This window comes from Sparus aurata, chromosome 11, assembly GCF_900880675.1.
Source record: "Sparus aurata chromosome 11, fSpaAur1.1, whole genome shotgun sequence".
Classification (NCBI taxonomy): Eukaryota; Metazoa; Chordata; class Actinopteri; order Spariformes; family Sparidae; genus Sparus; species Sparus aurata.
In genome coordinates this window covers 28,974,226-28,988,766 of record NC_044197.1, presented here as the reverse complement: position 1 = coordinate 28,988,766, position 14,541 = coordinate 28,974,226, and the positions used below count along the sequence as shown (strand labels likewise).

The window sequence follows — 14,541 nt, the reverse complement described above, 5'->3', positions numbered from 1 at the left end:
GTTTACATTTTTTCTGCAAACCACACATACATAGTGGACATTTGTACAAAACATGTTCACATGAACTGATTTTCACATTGGGTGGCAGGTGGCAGAGACAGTGGTGGAGTTCCAGGCCGTAAAGCCAATGACAGCGGTTTAAAACCTGCATTTAAACATTTTTCAAGTTTGAAACCACTGGCTATTTTTACGGAGACCTCGGGACAGTTTCCAGCTGTATTTGTGGGCGACAAAAGACAGAGGAAGATATTTTTGATGAGAAGCTGGAGCTTCTCTTGCCGCGTTTGTGGCAAACCGAGCATGATGTGTTTTCTAACCCTGACCAAGCCCCCAATAGGATCGCCAGGCTTTGAAGCCGACTTTCGTAGTGGTCACACCAGGTGAATTTATCTTCACGTGATGCACCGGGGCATAAAGAGCGTCAGGACTCGCTTCACCATCATAATTAGAATCATCCGGCCCAGTCAAGATGAACCACAAGATAAAATCCTTTTATCTCTATCCAAGTTAACCAGGCGCTAAAACCAGAAGTAAGCCAGCTTGGTCGTACGGGAGATGTGCCACTGAGCAGCTTTCATACGAAACTTAACCTGAGTAGCAACATAAATAACCAATAAGGTTCAACTTATACGTGGTTTCCAGAAACATACATTGCCAACATATATTCTGGGGAGTGGGTTGCATTTATGATCACATCAGCAACCTGCAGGTTTATTATGGCTCTTCAAAGGTGCACTATTGTTGCTTATACAACTGATCATACGAGCTCACTGTCAATTAAGCACACTCTGCACATCCCCAAAGTCATGCATGACTATCTTCAACTTTACAGCAGTGCTATGTGTGCAGTGTGACTCAGAGCCGCTGCTTCCTGTCTCCTTCTTTGCATTGTAAACTAATGATTTGCTTAAAGCGATAAGGTTTGGAAGCAGGTTTGGTTCAAAAGCTACACTCTTCTTAACCACAGACAGCAACAAATTAAGCGCTCGACTGCCAAAACGCTGAGGTGAAATGGGTTTTTGTGGGAGGGAGCTTCAGCTTCTAAAGTAGAGAGTGAAAACCGACATTTCTGTAAACACGGGGCCTGTTTGTGCCACAGCCCAACATGCACGGGCTTGTACCTGTAGGGTTTGTCAGGTAGGAGTGAAGACGCCTGAGCAGCTAACGTTCAGAGGGTGTTGTGCACTTTTTAACTCAACAGCTTGCAGTTAGGAAGCATACCTCAGCCCTTTTTTGGCAACAGAAGACACATGTTGTAAGTATGAGCTCCGCACTTACTTTAAGCTTCAAGACTTTGGACAAACTAGCTGTCCTGATTTGAGGATTCTGATGGCACTGCTGTTGAACACTGTGAATGCTTTGCTTCCCATCCGCTCTGCCTTGTTCTTCGGTAATGACCGACTCCCTCTGATCTCGCCCCGCCAAAAAGCATGTTGCTAAAATAAAACTGGGATGTGTTTAGCGGATGGCTCCCTCTTGTCTGCGAGAGCGTGAGCAAGTGTATCTGATGGGGCTCCTGTGATCTCTGCAGTTTTTATTGGAAGTTTCTCCCTCTGTGTCTCTCTGCGCGTCTCGGTTCGCCTCCAGCTGTCTTCCCTTTTCCTTCCTTTCCTCCCTGAGAAAACATGAAAAAGGTCCAAAGCCGAGCGAGAATTCTTTTTCGCTGAATGTGCTCTGTGATGAAATCCGAAAATTGAATGGCTGCATTAGGATGTAGCCGTTCCTCTGAAGCCTTGTCACTTCAGAGGGACTTTCTGATAAAGCATCAGTTCAAAGCTGCACTGTTGAAGCTGTCATCACTTTCTTTAAATGCAACTTTGTCAGATTGACTGCTTTTAACCAAATCGTTTTTTTTTCTTATCAAGAGGGACATCGAGTTCAGAGGTCCGGGTCTCTGGCTTTTAACAATACCCAAGCTGAGGGGGAGCAGAGCAGGTCAGAGTTCGTGCACCTCTTCATGTTTACGTCCCAACCCATGGCCACTCAGTGTCACGAGTACTCAGTGCTTACTTGAACCATGCCCATCTTCAAACTCTGCCTTTAATTTTAGTCTCAGACCAATAAACGTATTCATGGATATAAAAAAAAAAAATCCAGTGGTGTGACTCGAACTACCGTAGACCGTTTGTTAGCCTTGTTAGCTTGTAATGACCCCTCCACCTCTTGCGGTGGATGCAGATGCAAATGTTTACTGCTAACATTACATCTTGGCAACTGAGTATTCACCCAGGCGACCGGGATTCATTTCCAAACAAAAATGACCTTTTCCTAAACCTATAGTTTCTGTTTGAACCATCTTTGTGAGCATATCACAATATTAACCACTTAGAAAGGCTAAAGGGCATCCTGTGCATCTAAAAGAGGCTTTAGTATTTGGTAAACTGAGAGAGAACATGAACACAGTCACTGTATGTCTTACTGCTTTTTTTTTTTTTTTTTTTTTTATCAGTCAAGGACATTCCAAACCACAGTGTCACAGACAAACTCCCAGCGAATGAACAAAATAATTAGTCAATGTCAATGTGATCCTGTGCACTGGGATCTGAAAGAGGAAAATAATCCCACACCTGTTGATAAGTTGATGGCTTGCGCTTCCAACGCGGCTCTCTAAAATCGGCAAAAATACTTTTTTATCACAAGCCATCATTTTTTACATGGAAAAAAAAAAAACACACACACACACACACACACAGCTCTAGTCAGTTCCTCAGTCCGTCAGTTGGACAGCTGTCACAGCAGAGCGAACTGTGTGACACTCAGTCAGCAGCGCTGGTTTGACGAGGCAGGCTGCTGGACTGTGCTGCCAGGTGTACTGGTGATGATGACTAGCTGGCAAGGTCAGCCCAGTGCTGCCGGCTCAATGACACGCCAGGAAGAAAAGGAAAAAAAAAAATGTGATCCCTGTGTCGTGAATTGTTCTGATTACCACTAACGACGCACGCTAACGGCTTGTGAATGTGTGTGTGGCTTTGACCGTGGCGTACCGAAGATAAGCAGCAGTTAAAAAAGCATGCAAAAATGTTAGCGCAACAGCAGCATTGCTCTCCTTGTTCACACGTTCTGCTCAGCTGCGCCCACAGCCACCCCTCACTGCTGGGTTGGGCTTGGCGGTGAGAGAACTGCTGTAGTTTTTTTTTATGATCGTGTGACTACAACAACACACTGACGGGTTTACCTCCTCCGGGATGTAGAGTGGAGACTATATCACATACGACATAAGACAAGACAGAAAAGTGCAATCCTTAAGATTTCCTCCTCCATCCATGCAGTGTGTCTAAAATAGGTTTCAGCAAAATTCTGAGGAGGTGCTTCAAGTTTGAGATAAAAATGGCACATTTCTCTACATACAGAAGCTGCCGTCGCAGCCCGCCTAAACAACGCATATCTATATACGTCAGACATACTCTGTACGGGAGATTTTATCTCATACACACGTCAGATAATGCGAATAGCTTTTGCACACACTCTCTGCAGATGCTTTTTGTTGTTGTTTTTTTTTATTTATATGTTGCTCCACTTTCCTGCATGTACACTTGCCGTAATTCCCTGTATTACATCCACCGCTCTGACTTATTCTTATCCAGTTCTCTGCTGCTATAATGACCCACTTTCCCCACAGGGATCATTACATTTTCATCTAATTTAGGATTTGCGAAAAATAAATACACTAATGAGAAGAGGATGCTGCTGTTTCGGCTGTTGCCTGCCACGCTGACATAAATCGGACTCAGTGCAGACTAGTTACAATTAAATTGGCAAAAACGGCATTTCACTGAACCGAGCTGCTGTAACGATTCCCACAGAGTGTTCTGATAACCCAATCGTATGAAACAGGCGAGGTAGACCAGGTACTTCTTTTTTTTACAATGGATGATCTATATGTAAGGACTTTAACCCTGTTTTCAATTATGCCACCTTCCACTTCTGCACTTTTTACACCACTAAGTTTATTTCAGAGCCATGGTTACTTCTTTGCATATTTTATGATCATCTTGTAAAATATGACGTTTTGTTAGAAATAGGGCAAAATATGAGATCCACACACACTCACAACCCAATCGCCAGAATAAATGTTTCAAAAGTATGTTTCTGTAAAACAAGGTAACAAGGTTTTAAAAAAAAGAGAAAAAAAAACACATTTTGAAAAAATTTAATGTTTAAGTCCTTTTAAAACTGAAAGGTCCTTTGTGCTACGTCTATTGAAGAAAAACACAGCTTTTAAACTTACTAAGCTAATGGTCTTGCTAAGTTCAGGCAGGGTTAGGAAACATTATGTTTTAGCATTAAATAGCTGTTTTGCTTACTCACCACGAACACAGCTGGAGATATCCCAGGGTCTCATTTCCAACACTTATCGCAACAGACACGACTGGAAATTGTCCTGAGGTCTCATTAAAAATAACCAGTGGCTTCACACTTACAAATGATGTAACACAGACCCACGGACACTGTCACTTCATGCAAATAATGAAACAAAAGAAAAGCCAGCATGATGACTACTTTTCTTTTTGAAAGTCAAGTGCATGTCACAGATTATACGTCTGTACCTTTACTGAAATGCAGTTTTGAAGGAAGGACTTGTAGTTGTTTTTTTTTACATTGTATTATTGTAGGTTAGGGTGAACCCAACACTGGCTTATTACTAAAGTTGTGGTACCTGAGCAACACTAGCAACTATTAGGACCAATGGTTACATCACCCATTTGCTTTTTTAGCTCTGTTTTGGTTTCCACCCATTATTAAATAAATGGGCTTTTCGGCTGCTAAACGCTCCACTCTGTTCATCAGATTATCACTTACTTTGTCAGTTAGTCAGTCTGTAAGTTTAGTCTGATAGCTGCTGGCTACTGCTGGAGTCAGGGGTTGATGTGACTGGTGAGCGTGAGGCAGTACAAGTTTTGTACAGAAACCGGGGGGGGCAGGGGAGATTTTTTTCCCCCCTGGTTTTATAAGTTCAAAAATGTTTGAAGCTTTGAATTTTTTTAAACAAACAACAATTTTTCCGGGGAATTTTTTCAAGTGATGAGTAAGGCTCGTGTTGTGTTTGTTTATGTAATACTCATTTTGACCACAAGAGGCTGAAGTACTCATGTTCTAAATAAGATTAAACTGTCATGACTGTCATGTCTTTCTTTTGGTGAGGAATATGTCACACTTGGCACTATTCTGCCATCAGTGTCACTGGTAGAATACTGTGTATTATCCGCCTTCTCATCAATGGGTGTCTACAATGAATAGTAAGTCACCACATACAAGAGGAAGATGAAGAAGACGCATATTTCTGCACAGAAAACCAGTTGCATGTGATGTGGAGATCAGAAAACACTTGTTATATATTCTTCTCTTCATGTTGTCCTTTAGCAGTGTGAGGACAGTGAAAGAGTAGGCACTTTTCAGACAGAGTCGCTGCATTATCTCCAAAGCGGTGGTTTACCAATTCCCCACCGTTGTTTGTTCACACAGAGCCAAGTATCTCCGGCATAAAGACAAACCGCTGTGTAATTCAGACAGGAAGCCCGCACTGCGGCTCCTAAAGAGGCGTGGCATTACACGTCATGGTGATGACGTCATGGTGGTCCCAGGTGTCCTCCTGTTAGGGCGTTTTCACACCTGCCTTGTTTAGTTCGGTTGAATCGAACCCTGGAGCGTTTACCCCCTTGGTGCACTTCGTTTGGGAAGGTGTGAACACATCAATCGCATTCGGGTGCGGACCAAAACAACCGGACCGAGACCTTGTTGAAGAGGTGGTCGCGGTCCGGTTCCAAACAAACTCTGGTACAGTTCGTTTGTGGTGAGAACATGATCCAAACTCGATCCAACCCAACTGCAGGAAGCATCAGTGCTTAACCCCGTATTTCCACTGGATACGTGTCCGCTGCGTTACGGCCAGATCAGGTGTTTTGCTCCGCCGTCCGGTAACCCCCGGTTGCGTTTTGAGTCGGACACGGTGCAGTACGGTAGGCAGCTGGCGTCGCGAGGCCAAGGAGTTCCCGCGATAATCACATTATCACTCGCGACCGCAGTTATAGGTCTGTGTCATAAATACAACAACACAAAGTGTTCCCGACCGAAGGATCAGAAGAAGAGCTTGTGTTTGTCTCTTTTTTGAGATTTGTGTGCTGGTGTAAACACGGAGTGTTTTATTTTGAAAAGTAACCGGACGTCAAATTGTTGTTGTTTCAGTGCTTGACTTCCTGTCTGCTCGGTGCTAAATTCAGCTGAATTGCTGCCTCGTTTTCGAAATTTAGACCAATTAGAGAGCAGTTTCCTCACGCATCACACATTTTGGTCCACCTGTAAATGCTGCTATGTGAACACAAACCAAACTCGAGGCAATATGCAACATTGTAACAAGTTGGTCCCTGATTCGGACCAGAGCAAACGAACTATAGGTGTGAAAACGCCCATAATCTAAACATGTACCCGCTGACTGTTAATAATCACATTGATGCTGTTATAATGTGTTGTGGTTGAGGTCCTGACCCACCAAACATCCTGGAAAGTGACAAAGTTACGTTTTTTCGCTCTAAATTACATAATTACATAATCACTTGGTGAGTTAAAGTTTTTTGCCGGGGACAGGCGCTGTTTTTCCGGCAGAAATGTGACGAGGAGTCTGTAGGACAGACAGGAGGACAGACAGGAGGACAGACACCTCTCTGCGTACAGCTGTAGTATTTTTTTCCTCATACAAGTCGCCAAAGACATGGACAGTTACTACGTCACTTTTGTTTGGTCATGTAACGTTGCTTTGTCAGACATTTTCTTTATTTAGTTGAGTGAAGGACCTGTGCAGTTATCAGACTGTCAGAGCGACACGCCCTCGATACGCTCAGCCAGCTTATCCATTCACACTGCGAAATTTCACCCATCGCCTCCTCCGAGATGAGGCGGAGAATTGGCGCAGGATCCTCGCATCCAAACGCCAGTGTGACTGAGTCTAGTGTAACGATTCTGTGAGAGCTGTCACTTTCCAGGCTTTGATAAATCATACAATCCATACGTGCAGGTGGTGACGACATGCAAATACAGAAGTGCAAGTACGCGACTACCTCTGCTGGTTTGAATGTCCATGACAACGTGGATCTATAATTGACGTTTGTCTGTATGAGCAGCACTTTTCATCAGCCCCTTAATGTGATTCATTATGAATATTGAAATATGAATGAATTAAATATTGTCCTTTCGGTGAAACATGTGTATTCTTCATACTTTATAATGTAAACTTCTAACTGCCGTTTCTGTGATCTATTTCCATGTGACTGTGGCCAGGAGGGAACCCACTTCCAGTCGACAGCACTGACTCTGATACCTGGTGTTCAGATAAGAGCCAATATCAGCTAATGTGAGTAGTCATTAATCTGTCCTCAGGTTGAAAGCCTGACACATTTAGGTGGCTGGCCGTACTTTTTAATTAATTTGTAATATGATTGATTTGGAAGAGTTAATAAAACGACATGTATCTAAAATCTGAACAGATAAAACATCATGTCCTCTGATGCAATGCGTAGATACAAATGTGGATTTTAAAATGAAGTAATGACACAGAGATACACCTCTGGCTCTCATACAAAAGTTGTACACTTTATGACATGTCTGCTCTGCAGGGCTCCTGTCCATGATGTTGTGGCATGGGGAGAGTCACTCGACCATCTTCTGGAGTGTAAAAGTAAGCTCACTTGGATTTACGCCTCTCACTTTTGTGAAAAAACGCTCCTCTCTCAATTCTCCGTCTTCTCTTTTCACCCTCGCAATTCTCTTGCCGCCCGGCGCCGCATATCATCTTGGATTGCCCTCGGGCTTCTTAGGAGGATCATGGATATATTCTTCCTTCAAGTTCGTCCAATCCATTCGGAGATATATTTAAGGAGGATGACACTGGCAGAGATAAGAGGCCCTTATCTGAGCTGCCAGCGTAGATAGGGTGATTCCAGCCCGCTATTATTCATTTATCAGGTCGGCATTGCTGATGGCTTTTCACCTATCACGTATCCCCGGTCTTCATTTGAAAATGACTGAAAGAGGGGCATCTCGATGTCTTTCCTCTCATTACTTTAGTGAAATGAATTCAGCTGATCTGCCACACTTCAGCCTGTTGTCTCCTACGTCGAGATTAACTCTCCTCCGGATGATACATTTTTGTCTTGCATCCCGGTTGCTTCATTTCTCTTTGAAGCGACGCAGTGACACAAATCTGTAAACAGTCGCAAAAAAAAAAAAATCAATGGCCGTGCACGTGGCAGCTGCGATCTGATGCCGCTTTACGCGCCTTTACATCACCTGTGATTTTAAAGAGCTGACCGTGAAGTGACTGAAAGCTCAGATATGGGCCGAGAGTGATTCCTAGGCGGGAACAAGCGGCCTCTGGACGATATTTAGTCTCCTGTCAATTACTGTCAGAGCGCCAGCTGTGATTTATGTGAAGCAATTTGTGTGAATAACACTGGCGCTCACAGTTAGCTGTTTGTTTTCCGCTCCCAGAAGAAGTGCCAAGTATTCCACACCTGCATTAGAATCACAGCTCCGTGAATGCTCCCGTAACAAAGGTAATGGGTGTGGGGAGGAGATAACGGGAAACATAGGTGTGCGCAATTATATGATGCCGAGGCGGCTCGCACCGGGATGCAGGGCTTGGTTTTGAAGGTTTTGAAGTTAAAAGCGCCTCCAGACATCCACCACAATACCTGCCCGGCTTGCTGCACCGTCTCTTTGTTCACCGACTTCTTTGAGTTAACAAGGACTGTGCTGAGGAAGGGAGAATGTGAGTGAAAGATAACACAGAGGCTTAACCTTTAGCTAAGGCTCACTGCTCTTATGAGTTTATTCTTATATACCTTGTTTGTTTTTTGGGTTTTTTTTTTTTTTTTAAATGGGCTGGTTAATTTAAACCCATTTTCAGCTGATATTATATCCCCGGGCCCATACACGTGTCGTGTTGTTTCCTGCTGTAGGAGGACAGTCAACAGTAAACAAGGTCCTCCTGTAACGAGCTCAAGGTCAGACATCAGCCGGTAAAAAGAAGTGGAGGCAAACCCTGAATGAGCTGCTGAGTGAGTTAGAAAAAAAAAACTCTTGAGAGGATGTTCTCAGAACTCTTGGAGCTGGGAACAAAAGTGACCAACTTTTTTTGAGCTCATCTCATGATCTTCATCAGTATATGAAGCATGATGAAGTCATGGGCCTTTAGTAGAGTGTACAGCACACTCTGCACTGTGCAGTACAACTATACATAACTCACTTCTCATTTAGATTTGCACTATCTGGTCAATTTTTCAATACCCATATTTATTTTTTGTAAATTGGCCGGTCACTATAATCAATAAATCAATTAATCGTACGATAAATTAAAATGAGCTCGATAATTTTGCCGGCCTCGATAATTTCCATTTGCATGCTTGTTTGTTTTTTCCTCGTGTCTCTCAGGTGAACCCTCTTGTCAGTCACTCTCTGTCTCCGTGTGAGGAGGCGGGGCCCTGTACCTGGCATACCACAGAGTGCAGCATGAGAGCCCCGTGAGGAGTAGCAAGGCAGAGAAAACGCTAGTTGAGATTTGACAGAATAAAAACAAAGATGGAATTGGTTTCAAAGCCGAACAGTGTGGGAGCACTTCGGTTTCAAACCAAATGACCGCGGTGAGCCACTTAACCTGGACGAGCCGGTATGTCACATTTGTTGTAAAACAGTAGCAACTAAAAGCGGCAATACAACTAACATGCATCTACACCTAAAGCATAATCATCCGATGCAGTTTTCCCAGCTGGGAAAAAAAAAACTACAACTAAAGCTACATTTGCATGCTTGTTCCAATTCCAATGTTGTCTCCGTCTTCCCGACAGTCCACAATCACTGGGGCGTTTAGTCGACGAGCAAAATACAAACAGGACAGTGCAAAATGGTGTAGTTCGCTACATCACTGAAGAGATGCAGCCCTTTAATACCGTCGAAAAGCCAAACATTTGACAGCCAGTACAAGTTGCCTGGGAGAACAAACGTGTCACAAACGGCAATTCCACAACTGTACAGAGTGAAAGACGACATACTAAAGGCTTAGGCTTATTGTCTTTGGTGTCGTGTAATTCAACTGCAGTTTTTGCAAACAGAGACTGAGAGTCCTTTTTATTTATTGTTTCTGGTTGTTTTGTTTATTTATTTTGGATACTTAAAATGTCTTCGTCACATTTCAATTCCAATGTTAAATATTCTTTAGAAATAAAAGTGTATTGATCTTTGAAAGGGTGTACTAGCATTATTATGCCATTATCATTTTAATAGTTGAAAAGTGATTCTGATTATTTGATTAATTATCTGTCCCACAAAAAGTCATCTGAATTGTTAAAAAAAAATAAATAAATAAATCTAATCCAATAACATAGCCCGGTGTTTTCTTAATCTTTTATCCCAACACATCCTCGCACCCAAAAAACGGAATCGGCTGACTGCCAGTCACTCCCAAAACAACGTGAGTGTGCCGTCGCAGCTTGGTTAGGTTTTTTTTGTAGTGCCTGAAACTTTTTGGTTAGATTTGGGAAAACAGCATGGTTTGGTGTTTCACTGCAGATGAACAGAGGCGTCCCAGATGGAAGTCCTGTTCTTGCTTAACCCAAATGTGGATTTTGTCACTGTTTATACTTGAACCGACTTCCTCCTTTGCCGCTGTAATACTTAGTGCAGCCACTAGGGGGTCACTTCCTAACAAGGAACGTAAACATGGGTTATCTTTATGTTCATTTTTCTGACGAGGAGGGCCTGAATATCTCGTTTGCACCAGGAAATATTTTATATCTGAGACACTGGGGGGTTTTTTGTCCTAGACCTGTTGTGTGAGTCATCTGCAGATAGTTTCCATCAGATGTGAACTTGTGGGAGGACCCTGATGGATAGCAGGATACAGAAACTAGTCCAAACAAACATTCTGTTCACAGGATCGTCTCTGTGTCAGCTGTTTTTTGTAAATTCCGTGATTTTTATCGGCGTGTTTCAACACAGCAGTTTGTACAGTTCAGCTGTTGGCAGACGCTCCTCTCGCTCGGACAGCTGCCTCGGGCTCTATATGCAGGTCTGTGTCCGGTATCAACCTCTGCTGCGCTTTACAGCGTGACATCCGCCACTGTAGGCTACGACATCATCCGGTCTCATTTCTGCATCGCCGTCACGTCACCCTGCTTTGCTTTAATCTGTCATTTTCAGCATCTAACTTCTACTCCACAACCATATTCATCTCTATCCCGCTCTGTAAAACACACCGTTGAAAGCTTTACTTTTGATTTTCTGAAGGCCATGACCACACGGCTTCTACAAACACAAACAGGGTGCTCAGGGAGATGGAGATCCAGAGGGACCCGATGAATTCCATTCAGACTTCCATAAGATCATTTTGCGAACGCCGCTGTTTATCTGCCAATTGTTTGTCAACTAGAAAAGCTGCCGTAGCCTTTGTTGGCCGGGACCGCTGTTTGCTCTGTCAGCTGACAATCACACGGTTTGCAGTCGCTGGCTGGCAGACTAAGCTCCGTTTAAAGAGTTTTTGCACCCCCATGTGAGGGCATGCTAATCGTGCACCACGGCAAGGAAATGGGGCAGATTCACTTTGTAAGACCTTCTTTGTCAATAAAAAACTGAGCAAATATCGCAGGAGAAAGTAAGAGAGTTTAAGAAGATGTAAAAAGGTTCCCCGCATGAGGCCCAATGTCACAAGATGATGATGTTTGGGACTCCTGGGCCTCCATAGATTTCACTTTTTACGCATGAAAGGAATTAAAAAAAAAAACACCCTGCTATACGTCTACCACCAGAGTGTTTGTAATAACCTAAAACATTTCGCAGGCTCGACATTCTGAAATTGGAAAAAAAAAAAAAAAGAGGATTATGGTGGACTAACCAGGTCCTTAAAAGCTGTGTCATTGAACCTCTCATGAGCGTTTGAAATGAAACTGTCCAGGTTTCAAAGTGTTTGCGTTCCCCTCTGTGCAGCCGGCCAGCTGGTGTTCGAGGACTTCTTGAGGACGGAGTACAGCGAGGAGAACCTGCTATTTTGGCTGGCCTGTGAGGACTACAAGAAGGCAGCCAGCGAGACGGAAAGGGCCGAGGCTGCCAAAAGGATCTACGCGGAGTTTGTCGAAGTCGACGCGCCCAGACAGGTACGGCTTTTGTAGAGCGAAAGTGAGAACTGTGCAGCTCTTAAATCCACCTCAATTGCTCATTGTCACGATCGCTCCTCCACAGTTGCACTCGCTTATTGTACCGAAATACAGCCTCCGCCCTGCTTTTTCTCTGACGCTCATTTGTTCACAGTTTCTCTCTTTTGCTATTTGAACACGCAGTTAACTTTCTGAGGTATGATAATGTAAGAAGGCAAAAAAAAATAATAATAATCTCCAAACAGAAAGAACTCATGAGTGAAATAGCGGTTGCTGTTTTCTGAACACAGATAAACATTGACTGTGTGACGAGAGGAGAAATCAGTGAAAATATCGCTCAGCCGGGGCCAAATTGCTTCGACAGGGCGCAGAGTCTGATATACGGTCTGATGGAAAACGACTGTTACCCTCGATTTCTGAAATCAGAAATCTACCAAGCTCTCCTGGAACAGCAATGAAAGCAACGCGAGGAGAAGAAGAAGAAGAAGAAGAAGAAGAAAAAAAAAACAGTTGCCGACGCCTTTCCGGATGATTGATTCTGCACTCTTCTTAGAATCTCAGTTTAAGACAGCGACAAAAAAAAAAAAAAAAAAAAAAAAAAAAAATAACCTGTCTGTCAGAGGAAGCAGAAGTGACGGGAGATACGGAGCTGCAGCTGTGGGTGCTGACAGGATCGAGGAGCCCCACATGATCTAAATTATATATTAAGCGGCTTTTGAAGTCAGTTTTGTTTTATCACACAAGACGACCTGTAACTCATTAAGACATGGCATCGAGCTCTAAAGGGGTTTTTAAAGAAAGCAAGGATACATTTTTTTATATAATTTGTGTAAAAATTAGTGTTAATGAATTTCTAACCGAGAAGGGCTTGTATCTCGTCTCAGGATATTGAACCTCCATATTTTCAGTGATGCTCCAGTGACCCTGACATCATTTTGTTCTGTTAAAATGCAACATGGTTGTGTTTTATGATTGATTCATCATTATATGTGATTAAACGTCATGTGTGCTAGTATAGGAAAATGTAGCGATCTACTAAGAACATGATTATGTTTGCTGGATACACAGTCACATGGAAACTGTAAAGCAGCTCACAGTCCCTGCTCTCAGATAAGTTATTATTGACAGTAAACGTGTTGAAATTGAAAAAAATCTCCAGTGTTGTTTGTTATTGTCCATAATGGTGAGTAACAAATGGTTGTGTGTGTGTGTGTGTATGCAAATGTGTTTCCACATGAACATGCAAATGTCCATGTAACAATAGAAAAATGGGGAAATACACAGACAAGTGATTCTTAAAATTTAGTGGCCCAATTCCAAATTGCTCCCCACAACCTCCCTCCACCACGTTCACAAAATCAACAGTCAGTGCGTTTACATGACACTCAAGAAAACCGAATTACTGCGTCAGTCTGACTATGATCGGATTTTTAAGATGCATGTATTCACCTTAGTCTGACTAAAATCGGACCGGATCGGATTTCTCATAGTCGAATTACACCACGTAGATTATTCGATTGAAAGTCGCATTAACTCCTGCATGTATACGTTTCCAGCGGATCGGATCGGATTTTGCGTTCTGCGCAGGCGCGAGATTTTTCCCCGGGGCCGTGAGCCGGAAGTAGACGGACGGCGGCGGCAGCGTCTTTCCTCCAAAATCACCGCAAGAAAGAGCGCCGTTGTGCATCTAGTTTGTGTAATTATCATGTACACCATATACGAAGTGTACAAAGATGTAGCTTCGTCTCGCTCATCGTACGCCATCTTTCTTGAATGCCGAGGCAGCTGGTGACGTAAAGAGGTCAGCCGGAGGTGGCCCCGTTAACACTAGTTGAAATGGGCACAGCGCCACCTAGCGTACCGGGGTATGACATGCTTTCGGCATTCGATCTTCTCACCGGCATGTATACTCGGATAATTGCAGTTGTCTGATTGAGCAGCACAGTCGAACTATGGCTGTAATCTGACTAAGCTGTGCATGTAAACGCACAGTGTATAGAGACTATCTGGTTCTTGTGGAGTTCAACATTGGTGGCCATAGTCACTGTTAATAGCAAAGACGTGTGCGTGGTCGACCCACCACATGGTCTGCAAACCAAACTGAGTTCCTTGTGCCAAGTGATGGAATGCAGCCACAGGACAAATACTCTCTTACTGTACTTGAGTAGATCTTTCAGGTATCTGTACTTTGTACTGTATTTGTTATTTTACTCCCTATGTTTTAGCACAAACATCTGTGCCCTCTGCTTCTTACTTTTTCTAAGCACGCCTCCTTCCCAACATCACAAGACTGATTTTAAACTATCAGCGCAGCGGCAAACGTAGCGTGACGAAAAGGGCGTCAAAGAGGTAACAAGACAGAAACGCACAGGAGGAAATTCGAGGGAACTCGTATGGAGGAGGG

The 14,541-nt window shown here is 43.4% G+C and overlaps 1 protein-coding gene across 2 annotated transcripts; it reads left to right on the top strand.

The window, feature by feature from the left end:
• The first annotated feature begins 990 nt into the window (after positions 1 to 990).
• On the top strand, positions 991 to 13,289 carry LOC115590756 (regulator of G-protein signaling 21-like). 2 transcript variants are annotated; one of them, XM_030432132.1, is made up of 6 exons: positions 991 to 1,255; positions 1,866 to 1,935; positions 7,273 to 7,345; positions 7,608 to 7,669; positions 11,971 to 12,137; positions 12,428 to 13,289. In XM_030432132.1, coding segments are annotated over exons 3-6 (399 nt in total). In that variant the 5' UTR covers positions 991 to 1,255; positions 1,866 to 1,935; positions 7,273 to 7,343; the 3' UTR covers positions 12,596 to 13,289. The 2 variants fall into 2 exon arrangements, with proteins under 2 accessions (XP_030287992.1, XP_030287994.1); XM_030432134.1 differs by lacking the exon at positions 1,866 to 1,935 and having other exon boundaries at positions 1,131 to 1,255.
• The last annotated feature ends 1,252 nt before the right edge of the window (positions 13,290 to 14,541 follow it).

Coding starts and splice junctions, on each gene's coding strand:
- LOC115590756 (XM_030432132.1), top strand. Junction 7,670..11,970: donor CCATCTTCTGGAGTGTAAAA/GTAAGCTCACTT, acceptor CCCTCTGTGCAG/CCGGCCAGCTGGTGTTCGAG. Junction 12,138..12,427: donor AAGTCGACGCGCCCAGACAG/GTACGGCTTTTG, acceptor TTCTGAACACAG/ATAAACATTGACTGTGTGAC.